At 45.3% G+C, this 18638-nt stretch overlaps 1 protein-coding gene across 3 annotated transcripts in view; it reads right to left on the reverse strand.

The window, feature by feature from the left end:
* The window catches only part of dnajb2 (DnaJ heat shock protein family (Hsp40) member B2), a 72884-nt gene that overhangs the window by 41587 nt on the left and 12659 nt on the right, over positions 1–18638 (reverse strand). For all 3 annotated transcript variants that reach the window (XM_068034802.1, XM_068034801.1, XM_068034800.1), the window contains exons 2-6: positions 14299–14385; positions 10638–10747; positions 10338–10391; positions 5124–5240; positions 1627–1719 (exon numbers count right to left, since the gene is read on the reverse strand). In XM_068034802.1, the coding sequence (XP_067890903.1) occupies positions 1627–1719; positions 5124–5240; positions 10338–10391; positions 10638–10747; positions 14299–14363 (439 nt within the window). In that variant the 5' untranslated portion in view covers positions 14364–14385. The remainder of the gene's footprint in view (positions 1–1626; positions 1720–5123; positions 5241–10337; positions 10392–10637; positions 10748–14298; positions 14386–18638) is intronic.

Below are 18638 nucleotides of genomic sequence, written 5' to 3' on the forward strand. Positions count from 1 at the left end.
CAAGGATTCACCAAGAGGAGCTAAAAACAGTGTGTTTAAAAAATTAAACCCCGTTATGGTAAGATCAGGTGAAAGCCGAGAGGGACCCCTAGACACCTCTCTCAGCTGGTCGTAACAATAGTCAGAAACTCTTCATACCAGCAGAAGGATTGGTAACCGGAGGACATGGATTCAGGGTAAAAGAAGCAAAGGGAGACGAGGAGAATTTGTTTTTTTTTAACACAGTGAGTTGTTGTGATCTGGAACGCGCTGCCTGAAAGGACGGTGGAAGCAGATTCAATAGTAACTTTCAAAAGAGAGTTGGATAAATACTTGAAGGGACATGGGGAGAGAGTGCGGGAGCGGTGGAAAAGTCGAATTAATTGGTTGGCTCTTTAGAAGAGTTCACACGCACAATGGGCCGAATGGCCGCCTTCTACGCTGCATCATTCTATGATAATGTGAAGTTTTTTTTTTAAAGAAGTCTTCCATTGATTAGGAAGCCTCAGTTGAGAAGTAAGAGAGTGCCTAGTGCTTTGAGACCACCTACAGTAAAAGATGTCTTGGGCCAATATTGATCCCTCACTCAACATCACTAAAACACATTATCTGGCCATTTATTGCATTACTGTTTGTGGGACCTTACTGTGTGCAGATTTCACTTTTCACATGATGGATCCCATAGCAACTTCCCTCCTGCAACCCTTCAGCAAGACTTGCCCCTATCCCTCTTGGGAACAGAAGGAGGCCATTCAGCCCCTTGAGCCTGTTCCTCCATTCAACGAGATCGTGGCTGACCTGTATCCTATCTCCATCCACCTGCCTTGGCTCCATATCCTTTTATACACATGTCTAGCTAAAATCCATCAATCTCAGATTTAAAGTTATTAATTAAGCTAGCATCTACTGCTTTTTGTGGGAGACTGTTCCGGATGTCTACCACCTTTTGCATGAAGAATGTTTCTTAACTTCTCTTGAATGACCCAGCTCTGATTTTAAGGTTACGTCCTCTTATCCTTTTTTCTTAAATTCATTCATGGGATGTGGGTGTCACTGGCCAGGCCAGCATTTATTGTCCATCCCTAGTTGCCCTTGAGAAGGTGGTGGTGAGCTGCCTTCTTGAACCGCTGCAGTTCACGTGAGGTAGGTACACCCACAGTGCTGTTAGGAAGGGAGTTCCAGGATTTTGACCCAGCGACAGTGAAGGAACGGCCGATATAGTTCCAAGTCAGGATGGTGTGTGACTTTGAAGGGGAAATTGCAGGTGGTGGTGTTCCCATGCATTTGCTGACCTTCTCCTTCCAGTTGGTAGTGGTCGTCAGGAGCTGAGTGGCCCTGGCAGAACCCAAACTGAGCCTCACTTGACTCCTACACCAGTGAAAAGAGTTTCTCTCCATCTACTCTATCATTTCCTTTCAAAATCCTAAAACATTCAATCGAATCAGCTTTTAACCTTCTCTATTCCGGGGAATATAAACCTAGTTTATGTAATCACTCCTCATAATCTACCCCATGGAGCCCTGGTAATATTCTGATGAATCGGCATGGCACACCTTCCAAGGACAATTAATCCTTTCTAAGGTGGGGTGCCTCGAACTGTACACAGTACTTCCTTTGACTGAACAGTCTCCCTCACTTCCAACATACCTGATCCAGTAGGAAAAGAGAATTGAAAGAAAGATCCGGGTCCCCGTCGAGGTCGGTCGATCCCTCCCACTTCGGCAAATGGACTAAAGTCATCTGCAGATGAAATAATTGGGAGCAAAAAAAAAAATCAGTTAACAAGTTATTTACATCATACAAGAAAATTGATCTGATAGAAAAACAGGAGTATTAGCATGAATATATTAATTAATATCCCTCAAGCCTGTTCCACCACTCGGATGTTGGCTGATCTGTATTTCAACTCCATTTACTGCCTTTGGTCCATATCCCTCGACATCCTTACCTATGTATCGATCCCAGTCCTGAAAATTTAGATTGGCCCCCTGCGTTCAGATTTCCACGACCATTTGTGTGAAGGAATGCTTCCTGATTTCACCCCTGAATGGCGCAACCCTAAGCCCAACCAATAATTTTAATAGAGTGTTGACGGGTACTTGGGGATGAGGAACTTATGGACTAAAAGCAGGGGTGTGGGATGAAGCACGACAGCTCTTTCAAACAGCCAGCACAGACACTATGGGCCTCATCTTATTTCAACACTTCAAAGCGTTTCATTTAATGAATTAACTTTGTGGTGACTTTTAAAGCGTGGCCACCCGACCCAAACCCGATGACAAGTGTCAGGTTCGAGTTCGGGTCGGGTCTCTCTTCCAGCTCCAGCATTCAGGCTCGGGTCGGGCTGGACATGGACATGGACAGTGAGTGCTACCTTGTTCCAGGAAGTAATCTTCAAATGAATATTCAGGACGTCAAGGCGGGAAACGTGCAGTCCGGACTCCGCACTCTGCAGTAAAGCCTGGCTACCCGACCAAACCCGACTACACGTGTCCAGTTCGGGTTGGGTTGGGCATTTAAAAAAATTAAAGGACTCTGGCCCGGGTCGGGCCCAGGTCGGGTTTTAATTTTATACCCGCGCCAGGATTTAGTGACTTTTACACAGAAGTTATTAACACAGAAATGGGACATTCAGACCAACCTCCAGCAGAATACAGATAGATTGGAGAGTTGGGCAGAGAAATGGCAGATGGAGTTCAATCCGGGCAAATGCGAGGTGATGCATTTTGGAAGATCCAATTCAAGAGTGAACTATACAATAAATGGAAAAGTCCTGGGGAAAATTGATGTACAGAGAGATTTGGGTGTTCAGGTCCATTGTTCCCTGAGGGTGGCAATGCAGGTCAATAGAGTGGTCAAGAAGGCATACGGCATGCTTTCCGTCATCGGACGGGGTATTGAGTACAAGAGTTGACAGGTCATGTTACAGTTGTATAAGACTTGGGTTCGGCCACATTTGGAATACTACGTGCAGTTCTGGTCGCCACATTACCAAAAGGATGTGGATGCTTTGGAGAGGGTGCAGAGGAGGTTCACCAGGATGTTGCCTGGTATGGAGGGTGCTAGCTATGAAGAGAGGTTGAGTAGATTAGGATTATTTTCATTAGAAAGACGGAGGTTGAGGGGGGACCTGATTGAGGTGTGCAAAATCATGAGAGGTATAGACAGGGTGGATAGCAAGAAGCTTTTTCCCCAGAGTGGGGGATTCAATTACTAGGGGTCACGAGTTCAAAGTGAGGGGGAAAAGTTTAGGGGGGATATGCGTGGAAAGTTCTTTACGCAGAAGGTGGTGGGTGCCTGGAATGCGTTGCCAGCGGAGGTGGTAGACGCGGGCACGATAGCGTCTTTTAAGATGTATCTAGACAGATACATGAATGGGCAGGAAGCAAAGAGATACAGACCCTTAGAAAATAGGCGACATGTTTAGATAGAGGATCTGGATTGGCGCAGGCTTGGAGGGCCGAAGGGCCTGTTCCTGTGCTGTAATTTTCTTTGTTCTACAACAGCAGTAGTCCCAATCACAAAGCAACCTTCCTGCACCAGCAAAGCTCCCCAATGGACAGTTAATCCACTGATATATAGACATCCTCCACAGCTCAGTGGGCAGCACTCTCGCCTCACGTTCAGGTTATAGGTTCAAGCCCAGAAACTGGAGTCCATAATCTAGGCTGACACATCCTAGTGCAGTACTGAGGGTGTGGTGTGCTGCACTGTCAGAAGGGGTGAGATGTCAAAGCAAGGTCCCATCTTCCCTCTCAGGTGAATATAAAGGATCCCACGACACTACTTCAAAGAGGAGGAGTGGAGTTCTCCCTGGTATCTTATTTATCCCTTGACCAATATCACATTGCTGTTCGTGGGATCCTTCTGTGTGCAAATTTGATTGTGCACTTCCTATATTGCAAGAGTGACTACACTTCAGAAGTGCTGTAAAGAGCTTTGGGATGTCATGAAAGACACTATAGAAATGCAAGACTTTTCTATAAATCTGTTTTTTTTGTTTTTTAAAAAGGAGTTTTGGAACAGAAATAAGCTAATAAACCCTTCAAGCCAATGATTCAATTAGATCATGGCTGATCCATTTACCCAGCTTAGCTCCACATCCCTTAATACCCTTAACTAACAATAACCTATTGATCCCAGTCTTGAAATTTTCAATTGAACCTCCAGCATCCACAACTTTCTAGGTGAGAGAGTTCCAGATTTCCACTACCCTTTGTGATGATGCACTTCATGATGTCATCCCTGAATAACCTAGCTCTAATTTTAAGGTTATGCCCCCACTTGTCCTGGAGTCCCCCACTAGAGGAAATACTTGTCCTGTATCTACTCTATTAAATCTCTTTATTATGTTAAACACCTACATTAGATCACCCCTTCAAAACTTGGACCTTCTATCAATCACCTGTTCCACCAGACAAAGCAAACACGATCTTGTTTCAATCTCTTAACAAAAAACATCACCTTCAACCATACAGTAGTGAAGTTTCAGACTAACGACAGTCGCAATTCACATTATTTAACAACAACTTGCATTTTATATAGTGCCTCTAACGTAGTAAAACATCCCGAGACGCCTCACAGGAGCATAAATCAGACAAAACCTAACACCGAGCCACACAGGAGATATTAGGATGGGTATTAAGGAGCTTTTTAAAAGGAGGAAAGCGCGGTTGAGAGGTGAGGAGATTATAGAGAGGGGATTCCAGAGCCTGGGACATAGATGTCTTAAATCACGGCCATTAATGATGGAGCAATGAGAATCAGGGATGTGCAAGAGGCCAGATTTTAGGAGTGCAGTGATCGCAGAAGGTTGTGGGGCTGAAGGCGGTTACAGAGATAGGGAGGGGCGAGGCCATGGAGGGATTTAACACGAGGATGACGATTTAAAAATGCGGGTGTTGCCAGACCGGGAGGCAATGTAGATCAGCGAGCACAGGGGATGATGGGTGAACGGGATTTGCTGAGAGTTAGGATATAGACGACAGAATTTTGATTGAGCTGAAGTTAAACCTTGGACCAGTTACATTCCACAGATGGAACCCTTGGGATTCTGCAAAGATCAGTGGGATCGTACAGTGGACTCGATGCGTAACCGCAAGGGAGTAAGGCAGTGCAAAAAGACAAAGACAGCACATGCTCACCAAACAATTCTGCAAAGGGATCTCGCCCACCAAAGAATTCCCTAAACACTTCATCAGGGCTACGGAATGAAAACACAAATCCTGGAAATTCTGTGTCCATGCTGGGACCTCTGCCACCTATTAGAGAAAAAAAAAACATTCATGTCAAAAGGTACAACACTGACCACATGTACACAAATCACTAAAAGCAGCAAAGCAGGTGCATAAGGTCATTTAAAAAAAAGCAAACCGAGCATTGGGGGGTCCATTTCTAGAAAGGTAGAATTGAAAAGCAGAGATCATGTTAAACTTCTACAGAGCCTTGGGTTAGACCACTGCAGAAGGATGATACTGGAATAAAGATTTGTGTACCTGAACCCCTAAATCCCTTTGCTTCTTTGCCCCATATAGACTCTTATTTTCCTACCTATTGTTCCTACCAGCATGTACCACTTCACACGCAAATATAATAAAATGAATTACATTTACACGTCTATTCTGCAAGTTTGTTAACATCTTTCTGTATTTTTTTTTTTTACAATCCCCTCCTCTTAGCTGTTGTGAACAAATCAGGTGAAAGCACCCTTGGAACCTCATTGTATTGTCTGCCTTGACTCGTAGTATGTTGTACATGGCTGGAACAATTACCAGTTTCTACAGTGCAGATTCTGTAGTGATGGCTGTTGGGATCACTGCAGCTGTTTTCTTTACTGGTGTCATTTTCTCTATTTGCAGATAAAGTACGACTTTATTCCCAATTTTGTGTCATCTACAAATTTTGCTATTGTACTTCTGATTCCCAAGTCCAAATCATTTATGTAAATGGTGAATAGCAGTGGTCTCAGTGCTGATCTCCGTGGAACAACATTTCCCACCTACCATCAATCTGAGTAACTGAGCTCAGAGGTAGTGAGTGCGCATCTAAAACAGTTCAGGGGCGAAGCAGTAGGACAGCCGGACAGGATAAAGAGCTAAGGCCTGAGAGTAGGCCTCAATTGGAGAGCCCGGAGGTAAGAACGTGGACCTAAAGGTGATCGGAGGTGGAGCAGTCGAAGGCCAGAAGAAGCAAAAGCATCCTAAACAAAAAACTCTAGTGATGTCAGCACAAGGAAAAGTGCTGATTGGTGAGTAGCTAGTGAGTGTTTTAATGTTAGTTTACTTCTGCTAAGTTTTAGTTAGGAGTTACATAAATAGAGGCATGGCAGGGAACCTCAGTCCTGTCAAATGCACATGCTGTGCCATGTGGGAACCCGAAGACACTTCCCAAGTCCTGGACAACCATAGGTGCAGAAAGCATTGTCAGCTGGAGGAACTTGAGCTCTGGGTTTTGAAGCCTGGGAAGCTGGGGTTGTTCCCCTTTGAGCATAGATGTTTGAGAGGAGATCTGATAGAGGTGATCAAAATCATGAGAGGTCTGGACAGAGTAGATAGAGAGAAACTGTTCCCACTCGTGAAAGGGTCGAGAACGAGAGGGCACAGATTTAAAGTAATTGGTAAGAGAAGCAAAAGAGAAGAAAAACTTTTTCACGCAGTGAGTGGTTAAGGTCTGGAATGCGCTGCCTGAGAACGTGGTGGAGGCAGGTTCAATTGAAGCATTCAAAAGGGAATTAGACAGTTTTATGAAAAGGAAGAATGTGCAGGATTATGGGGAGAAGGCAGGGGAATGGAACTGAGAGAACTGCTCTTTCAGAGAGCTGGTGCAGACACGCTAGGCCGAATGGCCTCCTTCTGCCCTGTAATGATTCTGTGAGGAAAAACAAGGAAGTTACAAAGCTCTGGTTCAGCCACAAATAGAGTATTACCTCCAGTTCTGGTCACCACACTTTGGGCAAGATGTGAGGGTCCTTGAGAGGAGATTTACCAGAATGGTTCCAGGGATGGAGGATTTTAGTTACGAGGTTAGGTTTGAGAAGCTAGGGTTGTTCTCCCTGGAGCAAAGGAGATTGATGGGAGATTTTATAGAGGTGTACAAGATTATGACAGGTTTATTTAAGTTAGACACGGAATAACTGTTCTCATTGGCTGATGGTACAAGTACTTGGGACACAGGTTGAAGGTTTTGGGTAAGAGATGCAGGGGGAATATGAGTAAGAACTTTTTTATGCAGCGAGTGGTAATGACCTGGAACTCGCTGCCCATGAGGGTGGAAGAAATGGAGACAATGATTTCAAAAGGAAATTAGATGGGCACTTGAGGGAAATAGACTTGCAGGGCTACGGGGATCAAGCGGGGGAATGGGACTGACTGGATTGCTCTGCGTAGAGTCTGCATGCATTCAAAGGACTGATTGGCCTCCTTCTGTGCCTTAAATCACTCAATAATTCTATGAGAGCTTGTAGCTATCAGGAAAGATACAACAGGCAGGGGCTAACACGAGGGAGAAAGGAATAGAAGAATATGTTGATGAAGTTAGATGAAGAGGGTTGGCAGTTGGCTCATGTGGAGCATAAACACTGCCAAGGACCTGTTAGGCCGAATGGCCTGTTTCTGTGCTGTAGCTGGCCTTAAAACCATTCTCGGACATGGGTTTGACTTTGTAAAGAGCATTTCCGCTCCCACTTGCTATCAGTTTAAGGCTCTGACTGCACAGCCTTCGGATGAGTGAAGGATCAAGCTTGACCGCGATGCCCCCGTATGTTGAATTGTGTTTCCTTGGTTACTGCGAGACTTCATGTCAGGAGAGGCAGGGACATGAATTTAAACACTGTAGAATCGGAGCATTCAGTGGTTCCTCTGTTCCTGGAGAGTTTGAGCCTTGGGAATGTGTTTCTGGCTGGAGTGCTGGGTGCTGACTCCCTGTATCCCTTCAAGAAGGAGCTGGACCGGATCCTGACTGGGGAAGAGATTGCATTGTGTAAAAAGTAAGTGTCTTTACAAACAACACTGGTCCAACTGATCTCCAGGACTGGGCTTTGATCGTCTGAGGGACCTGGGGAGGAATTTCCCAGTGTATTTTCTCCCTTATTGGCCCTGGGGGGTTTTCCTCTGTCTTTTGCCTCTCCCAGGCGATCACATGGCTGCAGAGACAGGAAAGGGAATGAGAAAGTATCCAGTTACTAGCTGTGGCTAGCATGAATGTGGGGAAAAACAGAAAGGCACATGTAGAAGCTTCACCATTCAGTTTCTGGACAGTGAACAAAACAGCAGCACAGAGTGCGAACGGACTTCAACAAGTGAAACTGGAGTAAGAGTGCAGCTTAAATAATAATACTTCTTTGGCCTCCTTATCTCGAGAGACAATGGGTAAGCGCCTGGAGGTGGTCAGTGGTGTGTGAAGCAGCGCCTGGAGTGGCTATAAAGGCCTTTTCTAGAGTGACAGGCTCTTCCACAGGTGCTGCAGAGAAATTTGTTTGTCGGGGCTGTTACACAGTTAGCTCTCCCCTTGCGTCCCTGTCTTTTTTCCTGCCAACTACTAAGTCTCTTCGACTCGCCACACTTTAGCCCCGTCTTTATGGCTGCCCGCCAGCTCCAGCGAACGCTGGCAACTGACTCCCACGACTTCTGATCAATGTCACAGGATTTCATGTCGCCTTTGCAGACGTCTTTTAAGCGGAGACATGGATGGCCGGTGGGTCTGATACCAGTGGCGAGCTCGCTGTACAATGTGTCTTTGGGGATCCTGCCATCTTCCATGCGGCCCACATGGCCAAGCCATCTCAAGCGCCGCTGACTCTGTAGTGTGTATAAGCTGGAGATGTTGGCCGCCTCGAGGACTTCTGTGTTGGAGATACGGTCCTGCCACCTGATGCCAAGTATTCTCCGGAGGCAGCGCAGACGGAATGAATTGAGACGTCGCTCTTGGCTGACATACATTGTCCAGGCCTCGCTGCCATAGAGCAAGGTACTGAGGACACAGGCCTGATACACTCGGACTTTTGTGTTAAATAATACAGGGACCCAGAAATCAGGGCTTTTAATAAAATCACAGCAAGACCTTTGAAGGAGTAGTTTGGTGCATCACTTCTCACAGTGAACATCACTACAATGTCCCCAGTTACTCCCAACCCTCGCAAGATCCCCTGTGGAGAGATACTGAACCACAGGAATAGGAGGAGGCCATTCAGCCCTTCACACCTGTTCCATCATTCAATTAGATCATGGTTTCTCTGTATCATAACACTATCTACTCGTCTTGGTTCTCTTAGGACCCTTGCCTAACAAAGCTCTAAAAAATTCAAAACTGAGATTGATAATTAACCCCCAGCCTCAACAGCCTTTTAGGGGAAGAGAGTTCCAGATTTCCACTACTCTATGTGTGAAGAAATGATTCTTGACATCACCCCTGAATGGCCAAGCTCTAACTTTAAGGATATGCCCCCTTGTACTGGATTCCCACCCCCCACAAGTGCCAGTCAATGACCATCTCCCCTTGACATTCAATGGCATTACAATCGCTGAATCCCCCAGGATGTTGATAGTGACCAGAAACTAAACTAGAGTAGCCATATAAATATGGTGGCTACAAGAGCAGGTCAGAGGCTAGGAATCCTGAGGCGAGTAACTCACCTCCCGTCTCCCCAAATCCTGTCCACCATCTACAAGGCACAAGTCAGGAGTGTGATGGAATACTCTCCAATTGCCTGGATGGGTGCAGCTCCAACAATACTCAAGAAGCTCGACACCATCCAGGACAAAGCAGCCCACTTGATTGGCACCCCATCTACAAACATTCACTCCCTCCACCACCGATGCACAGTGGCAGCAGTGTGTACCATCTACAAGATGCACTGCAGCAACGCACAAGGCTCCTTCAACAGCACCTTCCAAACCCGTGACCTCTAACCCCTAGAAGGACAAGGGCAGCAGACTAATGAGAACACCACCACCTGCAGCTTCCCCTCCAAACCACACAACATCCTGACTTGGAACTATATCGCCGTTCCTTCACAGTCACCAGGTCAAAATCCTGGAACTCCCTTCCTAACAGCACTGTGGGTGTACCTACCCCACATGGACTGCAGCGGTTCACCACCACCTTCTCAAGGGCAAGTAGGGATGGGCAATAAATGCTGGCCTGGCCAGCGATGCCCACATCCCAGGAACAAAAAGAAAAAAATTTACCCTAACAACTCCTTCAATCATCTTCAACCCCTCAGTCAGCCAACCAAAATCTATTGATCTCAGTCTTGAAAACTTCTGTTATTCCTCAGTTGACACATTCTTTTGGAGGGGAGAGAGTTCATGATTGTTTCTACCTTTTGTTTGAAGAAAAGGTAACAAGACATTTCCTCTTACCTGTTCCAATTAATCCATCCTTTCCGTACTGGTCATAAACCTCCCGTTTACTTTCTACGAAAAAAAGTTATGAAAATTAAGTGTTATTCAGATGGCATAGAATTTACAGCACAGAAACAGGCCGTTCAACCCAACTTGTCTATGCCAGTGTTTGTGCTCCACGTGAGCCTCCTCCCACACTACTTTATCTCACCCTATCAACATAATCTTCTATTACTTACTCCCTCAGGTTTACATGAGTCCATAGAAAGCAACTCTTCACGAGAAACAAATGGAAAATAATTTGCGGTGCACACTTACTGTCTGATAGTACTTCATACGCCTCTGCAATCTCCTTAAACTTCTGTTCCGCAAATTCCTTATTATCCGGGTTCTTGTCAGGATGCCATCGCAGTGCCAATTTCCGGTAACTGTTGCGGGGGGGGCGGGGGGGGGGGGAGGAATGGAAAGAGAATGGAAAATTTCAATTACCAAAGGTCAAAACTTTTAAGATTCTAGCTAAGGCCACATCTTATTGAATAGGTTCATCCATGCCTTTCTACGCTTAAATATTCCACCGCTCTTCTGACCAGCCACCCGTCTTTCCACCCTCCGTAAAATTGAGCTCATCCAAAAATCTGCTGCCCTTTTTCTAACTCACACCAAGTCCCGTTCACCCGTCACCCGCTGATCTACCTTGGTTCCAGTTCCAGCAAGGCCTCAATTTTAAAATTCTCATCCTTGTTTTCAAATCCCTCCATGGCCTCGCCCCTCCCTATCTCTGTAATCTCCTCCAGCCCCACAATCCTCCGCCATATCTGCGCTCCTCCAATTCTGGCCTTGCGTGTATTGCCTATTTTAATCGTTCCACCATTGTTGGCCGTTCCTTCAGCTGCCTGAGCTCCAAACTCTGGAAATCCCTCCCTAAACCTCTCTGCCTTTAAGACGCTCCTTAAAACCTACCTCTTTCACCCAGGTTTTGGTCGCCCGCCCTAATGTCCGCTTATGTAACTCACTTTTAAACTTTATAACATGCCTGTGAAGTGCCTTGGGACATTTTACTACGTTAAAGGCGTCATATAAATGCAAATAGTTAACGAGTGCCGGCTTTGTACTTTTTATGGAAGTATTAAACAGATTTGCAGGTTTTCTGTTCACCACTTTGCACCTCGTGACAACACATCAATTGGAGTTAGTGTGTAAGTCATGTTTAAGGAGCTATTATTTTTAGGAATACAGTCAATGTCTACACCAGCTGCCTTATCTTGCTTGTGCTGCAAAGAGATGTTTCAGACATGTCATGTATTCCCTCTAATTTACATCAGGTAATATGAATGAACCTCGGACAGCCTGAGGGAGATCTCCATTAGAGCTCACCAGCCTTTGTACCCCAACCCTAACATGTCTACTGTTGATTGCAGTAATAAACACAGCATTATATGCTATTCACATGGTTTGGGACCATGGTGGGAATTGGTTTTGGCCAGTTTCGTTCAGACCGGGAGGCATCATTCGGGGGTCATCAACTCTGATTGGATGCAGTTTCAGCACATGACTTCCTGCCTCCAACTGCCCCGCCCCAACACTCCTGCAATTGGTCCACCCTGACGACACAATGTCTTCTCGCGCCCAATTGGAAAGCGAAAGGGCTCGTTGGTAACCAACTGGATGATTCTTGACTATCAAACAACCTTTTTTCGATCCCCTCCCATCACTGATATTTTTATAACTAATAATACTTTTCATATTACAGAGTGTTCAGTAAAATTAACAAAAAAACCTTTAATGCTCCAATGATCTTTCTCCTGAATGTTTTGCTCACAGCAATGTCCTGAAGCTTAATCATCAATTCCTGGAGACTCCAGGCTGGCACCCCAAGGCCTCATCCCTCACAGTAACAGGAGGAGGCCATTCTGCCCTTCCAGCTTGTTCTGCCTTTCAATGGGATCAATGATCTGCAACCTCCCTTAATGACTTTGGTTATCAAAAATCTTCCAATCTCAGATTTAAAATTGAACCAGCATCAATTGCCAGTTACCGAAGAGAGCTCCAGACGTCTACCATCCTTTGTGTGTAGACGTGTTTCCTAATTTCACGCCTGAAATATCCGGCTGTAATTTTTAGACTATGTCCCCTAGTCCTAGATTCCCCATAAAGCAAAAATAGTTTCTCTCGATCTACCCCATCAGTTCCCCTTAAGATCATACAATCTTAAGATGAGAAATAGGAGCAGGAGTAGGCCAGTAGGCCCCTCGAGCCTCCTCCGCCATTCAATAAAATCATGGCTGATCTGATTGTGTCCTTCACTCCACTTTCCTGCCTGTCCCCTATAACTCTTGACTATCTTGAAAACTTCAATCAGATTATCCCTTAACCTTCTAAATTCCAGAGGATACAACCCTAGTTTGTGCAAGCTCTCAGCATAATTTATCCCTTGGAGTCCATGTATTATTCTGGTAAATCTACTCTGCATTCCCTCCATGGTCAATACATCTTTCCTAAGGTGTGGTGCCCAGAACTGCTCACAGTGCTCCAGGTAAGGTCTTTGTACAGCTGTAGAATAAACTCTAACCCTTTGTATTCTAATCCTCCGGATATAAAGGCCATCATTCCATGAGCCTTTTTGATTATTTTCTGTACCTATCCATGTCATTTTAAAGATCTATATTCATGGACACCCAAGTCTCTTTGGAGCTCCAATGTATCTAGCATTCCACCATTTAGAAAGTACCCTACTCTATCCTATATATGCCCAAAGTATGTGACCTCACATCTGCCTACTGACATAAAGTAAGTATTCAACACGTGATTTTGCCATTTCCTTATTTTCAATTTAAAAACTCACCCTCATCAGTTTTCAAGGAACCCACATTGTTTCTGACTCACCCTCTTCAAGGTTCTCTGCTCAGTACACTCTATTATACCTATGTATCCAGGGTAACCTCACTTAACTATTTTAAATATATACACTGCTAAAGGCATTCTGATCTAAGGGTCTATTTTCTACATGAGGAAGCAGCGTTGACTCCAGCTCCGGCAAGGTCCCACCAGCAAGCAGATGGAAATTCCGAGAGGCGCGGGGAGCAGTATATCTGCCATCTGCCCTGGTGGGGGGCCGGTGGGGGGGGGGGGGAAGCAGGACTCCAGGTGGCCCCTTTCCCCACAAAATAATAAAAATTATATTTCAGTGAGCAGGCTCCCTCAAGGGAGGGTGGAACCAGTGTTGCAAATTTGACAGATTTCTTTCTGAAAATAACATTTTGGGATCCAGTATGGGAGGAATTGCAGACAGGACATGTGGTGCGTGTAGCATGTTCAGGAGGAATAGATGACTTTAGACCTGTGGTTCCCAAAGCTCTCCAGCATTGGGGGTGCTCCCTGCCTCAGGTCTGGGTCTGCTGCAGACTAATCAATCAAGAGTGATGGCTGCGATTGGTCAACAACCCCCATTATCATTATATCATGTGACTGACAGGATGGTTAAAAAGGGAATTAGATGGAACTTAGTCTTTTTTTGTCCAACAATTCCGATGCTCCAGGCCACATTACAAGTGGCGGCACAGCGGCGCAGTGGTTAGCACCGCAGCCTCACAGCTCCAGGGACCCGGGTTCAATTCTGGGTACTGCCTGTGTGGAGTTTGCAAGTTCTCCCTGTGATCGCGTGGGTTTCCTCCGGGTGCTCTGGTTTCCTCCCACAGCCAAAGACTTGCAGGTTGATAGGTAAATTGGCCATTGTAAATTGCCCCTAGTGTAGGTAGGTGGTAGGAGAATGGTGGGGATGTGGTAGGAAATATGGGATTAATATAGGATTAGTATAAACGGATGGTTGTTGGTTGGCACAGACTCGGTGGGCCTGTTTCAGTGCTGTATCTCTAAATAAATAGACACATTAAGTTAACACATATACACACTTTAAAAATACACGTTCCAGTAGAGCTGAACAGCACGCTCTAGGGGAGGGTGACACAAGGCAAACACTTACGCTTTCTTAATGTCTTCCTGCGAGGAATTGTGAGGGACTCCCAAGATATTGTAATAGTCCACCATTTCCTCCACAGCTGTCTTCTGGCTGCAAGGCAAAAGCAAGATTCCAGTCAAATTAAATAATATCTTCTCATCACAATAAAATTCTCATCCTTGTTTCCAAGCCCCTCAATGGTCTCACCCCTCCCTCTCTCTGTGACCTCCTCCAGCCCTACAACCCTCCGAGATCTCTGCACTCCTCCGATCCTGGTCTCTTGCACATCCCCAATTTTAAATCACTCCACCATTGGTGGCCGTGCCTTCAGCTGCCTGGGCCCTAAGCTCTGGAATTCCCTCTCTAAACCTCTCCTTCTCTCTACCTCTCTCTCCTCCTTTAACATACTTCTTAAAACCTACCACTTTGACCAAGCTTTTGAACACCTGACCTAATATCTCTTATGAGGCTCGATGTCCAATCTTTGTTTGATTTCGCTCCTGTGAAGTGTCTTGGGCTGTTTTACTATATCCAAGGTGCTACAGAAATGCAAGCCTTTGTTATGTTTCTACTGAGAAACAGAACACCACCAAGTCAAGTTCCATCATACTGCACTATATTTAGAAAATTAGCCTGAGACTATCCTGTGATAGATCCTGTGGCCCGAATGGGAAGGTGTTTTGAATCCTTCGCCGAATCACTTCAGGTGATGCACTCTTGTCTCCTCCAGACCAGTAGGGGGCAGAGAGTGGGTTCTTCTGCTCCTTCCTCAGTCAGGGAATGGTGCACATCAGGCAGAAGGAACCTCATGTTGAGAAACCACAACCGAAAAAGATGTGGAAAGAGCCTAGCCCTGCATTTATATAGCACCTTTGACAACCCAAAGCACATTACAGCAAATTAAGTACGGCTTTTTGAAGTGTAATGCACGCAAATGTGGCATCTGATTTGCGCACAGTAAGATCCCACAGACAGCAATGTGATAATGACCAGATTGCATTGTGTGTAGCCTTACATAACCTTTACAGCACAGAAACAAGTCATTTGGCTTAAGAGGTCTGAGCAGTATTTATGCTCCACATGAGCCTCCTCCCATCTTCATCTCATCCCAACATATCCTTCTATTCCTTTCCCCCTCATTTGTTTATCTTTTTTTTTTAATTATTCATTCATGGGATGCAGGCGTCGCTGGCTAGGCCAGCATTTATTGCCCATCCCTAATTGCCCTCGAGAAGGTGGTGGTGAGCTGCCTTCTTGAACCGCTGCAGTCCATGTGAGATAGGTACACCCACCGTGCTGTAAGGAAGGGAGTTCCAGGATTTTGACCCAGTGACAGTGAAGGAACGGTGATATAGTTCCAAGTCAGGATGGTGTGTGACTTGGAGGGGAACTTGCAGGTGGTGGTGTTCCCATGCATTTGCTGCCCTTGTCCTTCTAGTTGGTAGAGGTCACGGGTTTGGAAGGTGCTGCTTAAGGAACTTAGGTGCGTTGCTGCAGTGCATCTTATAGATGGTGCACAGTGGCAGCAGTGTGTGTCAGTGGTGGAGGGAGTGAATGTTTGTGGATGTGTAGCTTCCCCTTAATTATGTTATTAGACCCTATTCATTACATATAAACTCTCAGTTTCTAGTGTCATTCTAGTAAATCTTTTTCCCACCTTCTCCAGTGCCTCTATATCCTTCTTACAATATGGAGACCAGAACTACGCACAGGACCCCATGTGCAGTCTAACTAAGGTTCCATACAGATGATCTGTTTTTACTGAAGTATGTTGAGGAACGCTGGCCAAAAAACTGGGGAGAACATTCCCTGCTCTTCTTTAAGCTAGCACCATGGATCTACTACATCCACCTGCGAGAGCAAATGGGGCCTCAGTTTAAAGTCCATTCTGAAAAGTGGCACGTCTGACAGTGCAGCATGCCCTCAGTACTACACTGGAGTGTCACTTTAGATTTTTTTTGGGCTCAACTCCCTGGAGTGGGTTTGAACTTCCAACTTTTCTTACACAATTGTCAGAAAGTATACCCAGTTTTGAACGGGGAAAAATGTGTCAACCCAACGGTAACCTCATCATGAACCGTGGAGCCATACCAGCAAACAACTTGCGGGATAACCCAGGATACAGCAGGTTGCTGGGAGGGATGCGTTTTGGAGACTGTTGATTCAGGCGAGGATTTACCCTTACCATCCATCATTCAAAAATAATTCAAATAATAAATAAAACACTTGTAATTATATAGCGTCTTGCGCAATCACCGAACATCCCAAAGCACTTTACAGCCAATGAAGTGTAGACACTGTTGTAACGTAGGAAACGCAGCATCCAATTTGTACACAGCAAGATCCCACAAACAGCAATGTGGTAATGACTAAATAATCTGTTTTTGGGGATTTTGATGAAGGGATAAATATTGGCCGGGTACTGGGGAGAACTCCCCTGCTCTTTGAAATACTGCCATGCGAACATTTACGTCCACCTGACAGGGCAGACAGGGCCTCGGTTTAATCCGAAAGACGGCACCTCCAACAAGGCAGCACTCCCATGTGTCAGCCTGGATTTTTGTGCACAAGTTCTAGACTGGGACTCGAACCCACAACCTTCTGACTCAAGAGAAGAGACTGTTACCTGCTGACACTGTATATAAATATACATATTTAATATGAATAATATATACATATATAAATTTATATTTATCATATACATATATATAAAAGTGACATCAGCAGACACGCACTGCTCCAACGCCCTGATCTCAGATGAGTAGAATCCTTGGCCTCTATTTTCAGTCTCCGAGTGCCAAGTCTGTGGTGAGCAGCTATTTATGTCCTCACCACAATCACTTACAAGTATGCCAAGCATCAAAAATGCTGCCAGTGCTGAACAATGCTTTGGCAGAAAGACGCCTCCTCAATCAAGTCCAACACAGCTCCCCCGATTCAAACGAGGCCAGAACCAAAATACTGACCCCCACTTTTCACAGAAGCCGCAACTCACATTTATATAGCACCTTTATAAAAGGCCCCAAGGTGCTTCACAGGAGCGTTATCAGACAAAAGCACTGATCATTTACCAAATCTCGCCTTCAAGCTGAACATATGAAGAATGACCACTTAGGGAAAACACACAGCAGAGTACCTTGTGCAATTGTATCCCACAGTCTCCAGGAAAGGGTAGAGAGGGGAGGGAGGGGGAAAATGGATTCCAGCTTTAAAACAAAAAAAAATACTTCCCAGGAGAAAAAAAAAGCTATTCCTAACTTCCCTGCCTCGCTCTACGCCTTTAAAACGCTCCTTAAAATAACCACTACTACAACACAATGAGGTAGGCTTTAAGGAGCATCCTGAAGGATGAGAGAGAGGATAAGAGGCTTAGGGAGGGAATTCCAGTGCTTAGGAAATGGAAGGCATGGTCGCCAAGGGTGGAGCCATGAAAATTGGAGTGTGCACATAGCCACAATTGGAGGAGCGAAGAGATCTCAGAGAGTTGTAGGATGGGAGGAGGTTGACGGACAGGGAGCCAACGTAGGTCAGAGAGCACAGAGGTGATGTGTGAACAGGACTTGGCAAAAGTTAGAATACAGCCAGAGGTTTGGATGAGCTCTGGTTTACGGTGGGTAAAACCTACCTCTTTGATCAAGTTTTTGGTCACCTGTTCCAACGTAAGAAATAGAAGTAGGAGTAGGCCATTTGGCCTTTCAAGGTTGTATCTCTCATCAGGCTAGGCGTCAATTTTGTTTGTCTAATAAGGCCCCTGTGGAGCGCCTTGGGATATTTTAGCATGTTAAAGGTGCTATATAAATGCAAGTTATTGTTGTTTTTTTCTAGTCCCACACATTCCAATGCTCTCACTCCGTGTTTAAAATTTGCAGTTTTAAGCCAAGCCACTCCACATACCAACCTCATCTCGTTATAGAAGAGTTTAAAAAAAAACAGGCAGCGTTTCAAGCATTCTCCGTATAAGGGCTGCTTTCTGTTCTGCTATGTATGATTCATAGCATCATCAGTAAAGAGCTATTATTTCTTAGAAAGCAAACAGTCAGTTCCCTCCAAAAGACAATTAACAAGTTGACACATGATCATTCGCAAACATGGAATCACTGTCCCCATCTAACCCAACCTTTCCACCATCAGCAATGACTCCCAAGATGATTCTGTTGCTCTACTTCCAACAGGTTCTCCTACATCACGTCTTTTAAGACGAGTTGAAATTTCCTTCAGCCCAATCTCATCAAAATATAAACTATCCATTGACGTGAATAGGTGCCAGCTGTAGCTCGGTGGGTAGTACTCTCACCTCTGGGTTCATGGGTTCAAGTCCCACTGCAAAGACTGGAGTACATAATCCAGACAAACAACCCCCCCAG

Source organism: Heterodontus francisci, chromosome 7 (genome assembly GCF_036365525.1).
Source record: "Heterodontus francisci isolate sHetFra1 chromosome 7, sHetFra1.hap1, whole genome shotgun sequence".
NCBI lineage: Eukaryota > Metazoa > Chordata > Chondrichthyes > Heterodontiformes > Heterodontidae > Heterodontus > Heterodontus francisci.